The sequence below is a fragment of the Siphateles boraxobius genome, unplaced genomic scaffold (assembly GCF_051911475.1).
Source record: "Siphateles boraxobius isolate OS27281-9 unplaced genomic scaffold, OSU_SipBor_1 37, whole genome shotgun sequence".
Taxonomy (NCBI): Eukaryota; Metazoa; Chordata; class Actinopteri; order Cypriniformes; family Leuciscidae; genus Siphateles; species Siphateles boraxobius.
The window spans coordinates 5054997-5068125 of NW_027508997.1; the positions used below are offsets into that span (position 1 = coordinate 5054997).

General features: G+C 42.1%; 1 protein-coding gene across 3 annotated transcripts in view; it reads left to right on the forward strand.

Annotated features, from left to right (window-relative positions):
• rab11fip5a (RAB11 family interacting protein 5a (class I)) overlaps nt 1-13129 on the forward strand; it is a 28404-nt gene that overhangs the window by 2936 nt on the left and 12339 nt on the right. For all 3 annotated transcript variants that reach the window (XM_077197211.1, XM_077197213.1, XM_077197212.1), the window contains exon 2: nt 11721-12232. In XM_077197211.1, coding sequence (XP_077053326.1) covers nt 11721-12232 — 512 coding nt within the window. The remainder of the gene's footprint in view (nt 1-11720; nt 12233-13129) is intronic.

Below are 13129 nucleotides of genomic sequence, written 5' to 3' on the forward strand. Positions count from 1 at the left end.
GCATTTTCTATACTTATAAAAGTAATTTGTTACATTGCACGACCATTTGTCAGCTACAGGATGTGCCATACGTGAGCATTCACATTACGATATTATCCTCCAATAACCAAGAGTTTTTGAGCAATAACAAAAGCATCTGTGGTACTAGATAGGCTAACAGATATCAGAAGCTCAGAATAGCTTAAGATGGATGCTTGAACAGACCAGTGGAGCATGACTTCTTCATGCTTCATTTATTGATACATTTTTAAACATTTCTCATTCATGCTGAGGATAAAGAAAATATATTCTTATGTGTTTCACTGTAGCATGCAGAGGAAAGTGTTTTAAGATGCATTTTAACTTATGTGTAGAGTCTCTGTGCATACATTTATGTTTATTATATTTCCTGGGTGGTTGTGAGTGAGGCTCTACACTAGCTATATCTAGACTCTAACACTACAGCTGTGAGATATTTATTCACAGTATACGCCCCACTTCCTGTAACTGGCCACCAAATATGAAATCATTTATTTGTAGGCTATCATCCGGTACCATTTCTATTGAGATATAACCAGAACTGATGTGTTTAACTTTTTTAAAAGGTTTTTAAAAAAGGTAGGCCTACTCCTTCATATAAGACAAGAATAGGTTGTAATACCTCAAGAGTAGGTCATGTGACACAATGACAATTATTTTGTAACTGTATACTGCGGCCTACATAATGCTCCCAATTAAATGTATGCACAGGAATGACATTTTAGCCATAGACTAGTTCACCCCAAAATGAAAATTGTCATAATTTACTCACCAAGTTGTTCCAAACCTGTATGAATTTCTTTCTTCCATTGAACACAAAAGAAGATATTTTGAACAAAGTTTGTAACCACACAGTTCACGGTAGGAAAAAATACTATGGAAGTCAATGGGGCCCGTCAACTGTTTGATTACCCATATTCTTCAAAATATCTTCTTTTATGTTCAGCAGAAGAAAGAAATTCATAGACCAGATGAATGAGTAGACGAGATGCACAGATTCGGGGACTCAAAGATGGAGGGTGTGTGTAAATTAAATTGTTACATTTTTAGGATAAATATTTTTAATCCATATAAACTACAACCCCAAAGTTATACATGGAAGAACACTTGAGCCTGGCCCAAAACCATCAGGCCTGGGTAGCAGACCTCTATTTTCAATTTACTAAGTGCACTAAATGTTGACACTGAGGGTTTAATTTTTGCTGTATAGGTTGCTCACTTCTTGGTTCCTGGTGATTTCCAGATTGCGTGGTATCTGGTATTGGTATCTCCCCTTGTTTGTGTAGGTGGGGTGAGTTGGGTATACTGATGAATCATGTAGTTAGTGTGTGGGTTGGCAAATTACCATTTGTAAGACGTAACGATTAGATTAATCTTGACTCAGCACTTTATGATTAAAACTTTTATTTGATTTGAATCCTTTAGATGTGACTTTTCTATTCTTGGCACTGTTATAAAAAAGTATTATGTATTTACAGATTTTTTTTTTAAAGGACCACATTGTGAAAGAGCTAGTTCCGCTGGATGGCGTGTGATAAAGCCCACATCTAACCACACTGGGCAGGAGTCTGCCGCTCACCTCAGAGGTGAAATGATTGTAGCGTTGAATCTGGGTTATTCACATTGATACTGGAACTAGTGGGTGTTTTGAGCCCATTGGTTTGCTGTGGTACACATAAAAGATGCTACAAAGGAAACAAAGGACTGATTTGACTTGCTGACTAGACGCTTTTGAATCTTAAGCTCTTTAAAGAAACAGGCTACTAGTTACTACATTTTGCGCTTCAACCACCACGCAAAGTTCTTATTAAAAAGTAAAAGTAGACAAAATATTCAGCAACTACTTACTAGGTTCATGTTGCTTTTTTTTTGCTTAGTTGTCCAGGCATTGTTTGAGCACACGATTGTGCATAATACAGTACATAATACCGCTTGTAACTTAATAAACTTTGCAGAAAAGGTATTTAGCAGAAGCTTTTACTTCAGTTAAGTTCAAGTGGTAAAGGAAAAATGGTGGCTTAATTTATTTCACATTTTGTACATTAACACTTTTACACTTTGTCGGCAAAACTTTACAAAAAGGTCTAATTTGTTAACAAAAAGTTAATGCAAACTAAGAATAAAAATATATTTTTTTACAGCATTTTTTAATCATTTGTTAATGGTAGTTTATAAAAATGTCCATGATCATTTTAGTTCACAGTGCATTAACTAATGATTTGATCTTAAAAATGTATTAGTAAATGCTGAGATTAACATTAATTGAGGGGCCATTTACACAAAACCGCTTTTCACTTTCTTATGCGTTTTAGCTGTTCGTTTACACAACAACAGGGTTTTGGGGGTCTGAAAATGCAGACTTTTGAAAATTAAACCTTTATCACCTGTGTAAACTCCAAAAACACGAATTTGTGAAAACGGTGACGTCATTCGCAATTAGCATTACTTGTTCAGTCAATAGGCGCATAGTTTTAGTGACATTGTCAACTACTGACTTGGCAGCATAAAGCGAGAGTATCAGAAATGCTGTAGATGTACGACCTAGAAGGAGAAGGTTGATTTCCTGTTAGAGATTGTCATTATTCTGGTGGTCTTTGATGCTTTGCCAAGACATCACAAGGCTGGTATATTTTTCGGTTTGTGTATATGTGTGTGAATATTTGTGTTTCCCAGATAAACTGCGACTGATATCATTTTCATTTGCTTTGGAATCAGAACATCAAACAACCCTCATTTCAAGCCATAGTCCAATGAGACAGTGTGCACGTGTCTACATGTTGTAAAATGTACATAATGAATTATAAGTGAAATATACCTCTGCAAAAAAAAAAAAAGGGAACCAAGAAAACAAACTCTGTGCTCACTTTCATCTATATATGGATTGGATGGAATCGAAGTTATAAAGTTCATCAAATTCACATATACTGGTAGTTCAACCTACATAGTGTCTGCATATTCAATTTGAACTGGAGAAATTATTTTTAACACTGAAAAAATAATAATGTATTTATCACTTTTACTAATTGCAATATAAAACAACATATCCGAATGTCACTTCTATGTGATTCTACCACAGCAACAGAAGTGAACTGGAGTAATGCCAAATGTGTTTATTAGTAAATGTGAATAATTAATGGCATTCATGTGTGGGTGGATCCGCCTATCTGTTCATCTGTTAATTGGTTAATTGTTTTCTTTTAATGTGTCAGCCAAGTTTCTGACAATAAGAAAATTTTGTGTGTATGTGTGTATGTGTGTGTGTGTGTGTGTGTGTGTGTGTGTGTGTGTGTGTGTGTGTGTGTGTGTGTGTGTGTGTGTGTGTGTGTGTGTGTGTGTGTGTGTGTGTGTGTGTGTGTGTGTGCGTGCGCGCGCGTGAGTGCACTGTCTTGTGGAGTGTCTAGAAAAGCTATAATGCTGATTGAAGAAAGCTGACCAGCTTGTCCCAGCTCTGCTTTTGTCAGCATGTGTTTACATGAGAGAAAAAAAAAAAACAAGTATCAGAAAATCCTCAATTAATTTAGCAGGGAGACCTTTTGATCTAAGTTCAAACATAAAGCTTGTGTATTTGTGTTTGCTTGAAAATGAAACCTGTATGTGTGAATGTGAATGTAGGGGAAAGGGCACTTGGCAAAACATTAGAGAATCAGATCAATTAATCTATCCTTCAGTTTCAACCTTCAGTAGATTGACTGCTAGAAATATAATGTTTCTCTCACAAATCCACCAATCCAAAAGACAGACATTTTCCGGTGTAATTTTAAAATAAATGACTGATAAGCTGATCATTTTTTTTCATGTTATAACCGTTAAATGGCTGGTATATATAATCAATCAATTTAAAGTAATAGTTCTCATTGTGTTTTTAAAGATTAACTTCATGTGGAAATATGATGATGGCAAAGCTATTTTAAATGTAAAAACACGAAATGAGCATTCAAAATTAAATATCTATTATTATTAGGGCTGGGAAAAGATTAATCGCGATTAATCGCATCCAAAATAAAAGTTTGTGTTTACATAATATATGTGTGTGCACTGTGTATAATTATTTTGTATATATATAAATACATACACATGCATGTATATATTTAAGAAATATTTGCATGTATTTACTGTATATATTTATTTATAATTTATATTATATATAAATATAAATATTTCGTATATAAATAAAAAAAATTCTTATGTATACATGCATGTGTGTGTATTTATATATACAAAATAATTATACACAGTTTACACACATATATTATGTAAACACAAACTTTTATTTTGGATGCGATTAATCGCGATTCATCTTTTCCCAGCCCTAATTATTATAATATCTGTCAATATTTATTTTTTATATTACAGTTATATATAATGTTAATATAATTTTGGTGTAGATACTCTGAGGATCTCATTTGAAGCCCACCTTATGAATTTTTTTGAGGATTCATATTTTTTTTATCTATGTATGTGTCTTCCTAAATCATCACACATCACTGAATATAAAAAAATGGCAAAGGTTTCACAATGTAAACATTTTATACAAATACTGCAGATATGCAAGGTCAGTATTCATAGCTGAAATTAATTTTGACTTAGCAATATTTGGCAATGAATGAACTTGTTTTTTTTTTAGATGCCTAATAGATGCTTTGTTTTGATCTGTCTTAGTATATTGTTCTCGTTTAAAGTATTGTTTGTTCTAACAGAGTTAGAAGATATACCACAGTGACCAAAATGAATGTCCGGTCTAGGAAACTTCACCCTTTATTCAAATATTATTAACAATTTGTTAAAGATGTTGTAAGCATATGGCCTAGTTGTGCTTGGAGTCAATTTAATTGTGATAACACAATGAAACATGCCAAATTGTGTGGACATAATCTTTGGGCTGGCTGTCATACAAAGAACTTATGAACATGCAAAAACGTACTCTGTTACTAACGTAACCTCGGTTCTCTCTAGAGAGGGAACGAGTACTGCGTAATATCTTACGCTATGGGGAAAACCTCTTTTCCACGAGATATTGAAGCCAAAAATTATCCTTAATTTTGAATTAATGTAAAACGCTGTGTAGCAGCATGCAGACATAGGCAAGACGGCTTGCGCGCCTATTGTCTGCCCTGCGGCAACAGCAGCAGCCTATCGAAGGAGGCTCTGAGTGACACATATCCAATGGGGGCATTTCGCGCCAATTTCGTCACGTCCCGACAGAAAGGGCGTGGTCTCGCCCTATAAATTTAGCTCGATTAGGCTGGTACAACTGGTTTTCATTGCCGAAGCGAACCAGAGCTGTGTATGCACGGCAAGATACACAGTACTTGTTCCCTCTCTAGAGAGAACAGAGGTTACGTTAGTAACCGAGTACGTTCTCTTACGAGAGTATCTCTCGTACTGCATAATATCTTACGCTATGGGGAACACAATGCAAAATGCCGTGCGTACTGGGATCCGACACCAAAGTCCCAAGGGCAGTAGCCCGGGGCTCATATAGTTCATAATCCCCATAGACTCACAGAGAGTCGGGGAAGAGAGGCTGCAAGCATCATTCCCCATGAAATAGCATCCTACAGGAGCTAGTTATGTTAACAGTGTTTCACGCAGACAGGGCAAACGTCTTCAGCCTGAACTGGGTAATAGTACGGGTTATTCAACGACCATGGAGCTGTTTTATCGCTCAGTGAGTGATGCACAAGCAAAACTCAGCATCTGGGCCGGCACACCGGGGCAGATAGCACTGAATTCTATACCGACAGAAGCTTGGCTTGTAAGGCGGGAACCTCTAGGTTATAAAACCTTATAAATGTAGACGGCGAGGCCCAGCCTGTGGCCGTACAGATATCGGTAACCCCACTATACCACGCCCACGACAAGGCCACGCCTCTCGTGGAGTGTGCTCTGACACCCAAAGGACACTGCAGGCCCTTAGAAGTGTAAGCCAGTGCTATGGCGTCGACTATCCATCTGGATAGGCTCTGTTTTGATGCGGCCAGTCCCTTGGAGCGTCCGCCAAACAAAACGAAGAGCTGCTCAGTCTGTCTGAAGACCGACGAGCGGGACACATAAGCTCTCAGTGCCCTGACAGGGCAGAGGAGACTCGCCATCCTTCTCGTCGCGAACCGGGAGGGCGCACAGGGAAATAACCTGGCCCCTGAACAGTGTGTTGAGGGATGTGGGCACGTACCCGTGCCTTGGTTTGAGTATGACTTTTGAGTCATTAGGACCAAACTCCATGCATGACGCGCTTACCGAAAGCGCTTGCAAGTCCCCTACGGGCTTCACTGAAGCGAGAGCCATAAGGAATACCGTTTTGAGAGACAGATGTTTCATGTCTGACAAATGGATTGGCTTGAATGGGGCACCTTTCATGGCTTCCAAATCCGTAGAAAGGTCCCACACAGGGACTGAGGGGGGTCTGGGAGGATTCAGCTAGGGATGCACCGATCCGCATTTTTTCACTTCCGATCCGATCCCGATACCTGAATTTGGATATCGGCCGATACCGATACTATTCCGATACCAGAGCTGTGTTTGCTTTAATATTATTATTATCATTATTGTTGATTTTATATGATGCTGCAATAAACTTCTCTCTACAGGCAAGTATGATATGTATGCATGTATGTCCCAAAAGGCAACTTGAGGTAAGTATAAGGTTAGAAACAAATAAGAGACAATAAGTGTAGGCACCAGCACCAAATCTGATAAAACGTTACACATTGCTGTTTGTATTGTTGTAAAATACATTCATAAAAAACAAGATAACAAAAATCAAAAAGATAAATTATTTTATATATAGTCTAGCTACTATAAAATTAAGACTTTTTTAAATGTATAGCACAGCTGTTTATTGAGGCAGCAACATATGATAGATGGAACATTTAATAACCTTTCATTGCGCAAAAGTATTATGATATGATTATGAAAGACTCCAATACAGTGCGGCACAAAGCGCTTATGCGCATCCCGAGCGCAGAATGATGCGCTTGAAGCAACATGGAGTCGCAGCGCGTCGAGTCCGCATTGAAAAGTTCAACGCACAAAGGAAAGACATATTGATGCGTAGTGTATTGTACAGTATCTATCTATGCAATAGTTTATTCAGCCTTTTCTTTTAACAGTTTTAAATTTCAGTTACTGTGTGCTTGAAGAACAATTATAGTGCTCTCCAGTGTTGTGATCTAACAGACACACGTTAAAAGTAACATGATTAAGGTACAGCAAGTCCAGCAAGATAGTCATTTTATCCGAAACCATAGAGCTTTATCTACAGATCAAGTATAATAATAGTAATTGAATCATCTTGGAGAGTTTCATCGAGTTGACTGTCATAACCGAACGCGACGCGCTGTTGAATGCTGAATGAAGAATGATTGACAGCCGCAGCGGAGGGAACAGTTTACGTGAATTTGAATTTAATGACTTAAATATTCATTTCTATCTCACATTATACTATAGAATGGCTTCAGAACACTTATAATATAGTGCACGAACACTTAATGGTGCTTTATAATACTTTTGTGGGGCTTAACAATAACACAATAGTAAACACACAATATCGGATGTAGATCGGCCTCGTCTGACCGATACCCGATCCGGCAAAAATGGCTGTATCGGAGCTGATACCGATACTGGATCGGATCGGCCCCATCCCTAGATTCAGCCTCCGAGCTCCCCTGAGGAATCGCACGACCAGTTCGTTTTTCCCCAGTGACTGGCCAGATGTCGGTTTTGCAAACGCCGCTATGGCCGCCACGTATACTTTGAGCGTGGATGGGGTTCTGCCCTTATCCAGCAGCTCTTGAAGGAAGGAGAGCACTTCCGTAACCCCCACAGTCTGCAGGTGAAAAGCCCTGAGCTTGACACCAGGCTTTGAGGAATAGAGCCGTCTAGTAGACGGGGCTCTAGCCTGCGTGATTGTTTTTAACACTCCCTCTGGGAGGTTAGCGGGTACCCGTTGATGGCCCTTGCATGTAGGGACCATAATTCCGGGCGAGGATGCCAAATCGAGCCCTTTGGCTGAGAGAGGAGGTCTCTTCTAACCGGTATCGGCCACGGGGCAGTGCTGGTCCGCCGCATTAGGACTGGGAACCAATTCTGGTTTGTCCAGAGCGGAGCCACGAGTAACACTGGGCATCCGTTTTCCCTGATTCGTTCCAGCACTTGAGGCTGGAGCGAGGCGGGGGGAAAAGCATAGATGGGGCAGCGGGGCCATACGTGGGCCAGCGCATCCCTGCTCTTGGAGAAAAAGTTCAGACAGTGAGCGTTTTCTTGGGACGCGAACAGGTCAACCTGCGCTCTGCCGAATGTCTCCCACAGCAGTTGGATCGTCTGCAGGTGCAGCGACCATTCCCCTGCTGGGACATTGTTTCTAGACAGACGGTCTGGTCCCAGATTCAGGCGACCAGGCACATGCGCTGCTTTCAGTGAAAGCAGGTTGTGCTGAGCCCAGCCCAGGAGGCGTTCCGTCAGCCTGTAAAGGTTTCGGGTACCTGACGTCACCCTGGTGATTTATGTATGCCACCACTGACATGTTGTCCGACCGGACTAAGACGTGGCGGCCTTTTATCTGGGGACAAAAGCGCCATAGCGCGTTGTCGACTGCCAGCATTTCTAGACAGTTTATGCGTAGAAGCTTTTTCCATTCTGACCACTGGCCGAGAACGGTCTGCCCTCGAGCAGCGCTCCCCATCCCGAGGTGGAGGCGTCCGTGGACACCACCATCACACTCGAGGGAGTCCCCAGACTCACGCCTGACTGATACCAGTCGGCTATTTTCCAAGGTTCCAGAGCCGAAACGCATTTCATGTCGACCCTGAGGCGAAACAGACCAGAGGTCCATGCCCGGGGTGGAACTCGCACTTTCAGCTATAACTGCAGTGGGCGTATGCGAAGCAGGCCCAGCTGGAGTACTAAAGATACCGAGGCCATGAGGCCCAGCATTTTCTGAAACCCTTTGAGCGGGACTATAGAGCTGCGGCGAAAGGATTTCGCGGCGCGCTGAATGTCCAGTTCTCACTCTTGCGACAGACGTGCTGTCATAGACAGCGAGTCCAGCACTGTTCCCAGAAAAGAGATTTTCTGGCTGGGAAACAGCGAACTCTTCGCCCAATTGACTGTGAGACCCAGATTCTCGAGATGCTCTAGTAATGTGGTTCTGTGTTCTATGAGCTCTGAATATGATCGAGCTAGAATCAGCCAATCGTCCAAGTAGTTCAAAACTCGCAAGTCTTGAAGTCTCAGGGGTGCGAGGGCCGCGTCCACGCACTTCGTAAATGTACGGGGTGCGAGGGATAGGCCGAACGGTAGGACTGTGTATTGATATGCCTGGCCCTCGGAGGCGAATCTCAAGAATTGCCTGTGACGTGACGCTATTTGTATTTGGAAATAGGCGTCTTTCAGATCTATTGACATAAACCAGTCTCCCTGGCGCACTTGAGCGAAGATTTTCCTGGTTGTCAGCATTCTGAACTGGCGCTTCATAAGCACTCTGTTCAGCTGTCGCAGATCTAGAATGGGTCTGAGACCCCCGTCTTTTTTCGGTACCAGAAAATATCTGTTGTATAGCCCCCCTTCGCTCTGAGCCTGAGATAAAGGTTCTATGGCCCCTTTGCTCAGCAGTTTCGCTATTTTGGCTCAAAGTAGATGAGATACTTCGTTTTTTACCGTCGTTTCGACTCGCCGGGGGCGTCGAGCTTATTGCAGCAAATAGCCTCTTTTTATAGTGTTCAGCACCCATTCTGATACCCCTGGAAGCTTTGCCCACGCATCTGCGTGAATAGCTAGGAGTAGAACGAAATCCGGGCTCTGGCCGCGGCATAGCGGCGGCTGCAGAGCTTCGGTGTGCTGAGACATAAACACTGTGTTTATAGTGTGCGAGGCGGGAGGCAGGCCAATCACAGCAGGCAGCCTGGTCGCGCTCGAATTCTCTATGTCAGGTTGTGGAGAGAGAGCGAGCGGGACAAACCCCGTGGGGTTGAGCGTGTCTGTAAAGGAATGTGGGCGCGGGACGGCGGGCACACTCACTGCACTGAGAACACCGTCGGCTTGTGCTGACTGAATGTGTGCCGGTTTCGTTTTTACAGAAAACGAGGGACACGCATCGTGTAGTGTTTGTGGGCATTGTGTCGTGGGAACATTCACTACCTTTTTGCACAATCGACATGAGTCGATTTTATTTGTGCTAGCCCTGAACTGTGGCGGGCTGTGTCTGTGTGTGGGAATGGGAATGGGCACTGAGACGTGGGCATTCTTACAACACTCATAACACCATCGGCCGTGGCCGGAATACCAGAAAATACACTCTTTTGGGATTTATCTGGGTCGCCGTAAAAATGGCATTTGTGTGCAGGCAAGCGGGCTGTGGTGCCGGCTTGTTTACTGCGAAATACACTGGAACATTCACATTGTTTGGAACTGAACGAGCGAGAAGTTTCGGTGGAGTCTGGCCACGGCGAGACTTAAACACCGTGGGTCTTAGCTGACTGTATGTGTGTTGGTTTCGTTTTACAGAAAACGTGGCACCTGCAGTGTGTAGTGTTTGTGGGCGCTGGGTTGTGGGCACATTCACTACATTTAATGCCCAATGACATGAGTCGGTCGCATTTCTGCGAGCCCTGCACTGTGGCGGGCTGTGTTTGTGTGTAGAAATGAACACTGGGCTGTGGGCATTTTTATTACACTCATAACACCATCGGCTGTGGCCGGAATACCAGAAAATACACTGCTTATATGATTTTTCTGGGTCGCCGTGGAAACAGCATTTTTGTGCAGGTAAGCGGGCCATGGTACCGGCTTGTTTACTGCAAAATACACTGGAACAGTCCGGCGCTTTTTACGGCGCGGCGCTACAGCAGGCTGAAGTGCAGGCTCTGAGAATGATGCCAGGCGAGTCCTCAGAGTCACCATCGGCAGTAGCTCACAGTGAGTGCATCCGCTGTCGACGAGAGCGAGAGCCGCATGATCCTCACCCAGGCAGGAAACGCAGATGACATGGCGATCCTCTTCACTGAACGCAGGATCTATGCATCTTGAAAAAGACGCAGCTCTTTTAGGAGAGGGAGAGAGACAGTGACAGTGAGAGACCTTTCTGGCGGGACGTGACGAAATGGGCGCGAAATGCCCCCATTGGATATGTGTCACGCAGAGCCTCTCTCGATAGGCTGCTGCTGTCGGCGCAGGGCAGCCAATAGGCGCGCAAGCCGTTTTGCCTATGTCTGCATGCTGTTGCACAGCGTTTTACATTAATTAAAAATTAAGGATAATTTTTGGCTTCAATATCTCGTGGAAAAGAGGTTTTCCCCATAGCGTAAGATATTACGTAGTACGAGAGATACATTCGTAAGAGAACGAGTCCGTGTATACTGATTAGTTTTTTTTTAGTAACTTTTTATTTTTGTTGCTTGGTAAAATAAAACCTGTTTCCCAAATGTTTGCTTTTTTGCCAAATAATTCTGTCAGGTAAATACCTTAACCAACTTTAATGTTTTCATTTTCCCTCATATGTAAAATATTAAAAAAATATTTTAAATTTTTTAAATATTTTACATATGAGGGAAAATGAAAACATTAAAGTTATTTTCCTCATATTTTGTTGGTTTATTTAATCTTGTCATTAAAATTAAAAAATAAATATACCCTCTGGACATCACTTTTGGCCACTATATCATTTGTGCCTCCCTTTAACAGTTTTCTTTACTCATTATTGTTCATAGGTGGCACCTCCTGCATTCTAAAACTGGCAAAAAGGAGAAAGAAAGAGGGGAGCTTCAGTTGTCTGTGCAGTTCACTCGGCACAACCTGACGGCCAGCATGTACGACCTTTCCATGAAGGACAAACCTCGCTCTGCTTTCGACAAGCTCAGAGAACGCATGCGGGCTAAGAAGCGCTCTAGCGAAGAAGATTCCTCTTCCGCCATCGTCTCTGGGGGATACGGGTCAACCGTAAGTGTGCGGGGGCGGCTGCCAAGTGATGGGGGCGGCGAGGAAGACTACGAGGATGATGAAGGCGGGGAGGTCCGCAGGAGTAAGATGAGAAGTTTTTTCCTGCGGGGGAGGTTGAGGAAGTCTTCAGACACACGCTCAAGCACGTCACTGGGCTCCGAGAGCAGCGAGTCTTCATCGCGTGGCGGCAGCCTCAGCCCGACGGCAGGAATCAGCGTGGTGGTCTCAGATCTGTCCAACTCTCCGAGTAACAGCAGCAACCTGACTGCAGACAGCAGTCCAGGTATGCACAACAACATTTGATGTTTTTTTTAAAGGAATATCCTGGGTTCGGTACAAGTTCAACTCAATCAATATAAAAATGTATCTTAACTTGTTTCTGGTTTTCTTTAAAAAAAAGAAGGTAAAATCTGGGTAACAGTGAGGCACTTACAATGGAAGTGAGTGGGAACAATCCATAAGGAGCAAATATTTTAACATTAAGTAGTTAAGCCACGAGACATGAACAATAAACACTAAAATGATTGTAAAAGTGTGATTTAAACATAATAATACTCTTTTTAAAAAAGACTCAAGCTAGAAGAACTGCGTCAACGTCTCCAAGACGCTTGAAGAAACCTTCCCTGCAAAGCTACCTGGAAAACTATTTGCAAGTGTACCTATTCACCAAATATTGATTTAATTTAGTTAATAAAAGATAATTGATAAATAAAATCTATTTATGGTATTATTTTTTAAAGCATCCTGACTTAACAGCATTGTTACACAAGTGCCTAAAACTTTTCACAGTACTAGTAGCTTTGGAGGAAGGTGTCTTCATGACGTTGCCACAGTTCTGGATTAGGTCTGCCATTTGAATATGCCTTATATACACAGTACACACACACACACACACACACACACACACAGTCCAAAAATTATTTGGATTTATCCCTCGTTTTCTTAAATAAAAAAACTGTCAACTGAAATGTCAGACTTATCTCTTTAGAAATATGCTGGACTCTCCAGTCATTCCAATCCTTTCTTACAATTGACTGCATACTTGCATTCAGGTCTGCCTTCATCCAATCAAGTCCCCATGCTACATTTTGTTTTTCAATAATCTGTTTCACTCGGATGTGTGACATGGAAAAAATGTCCATCACTACGTCCATTACAGTGCGACTTTTAGAAAACAATA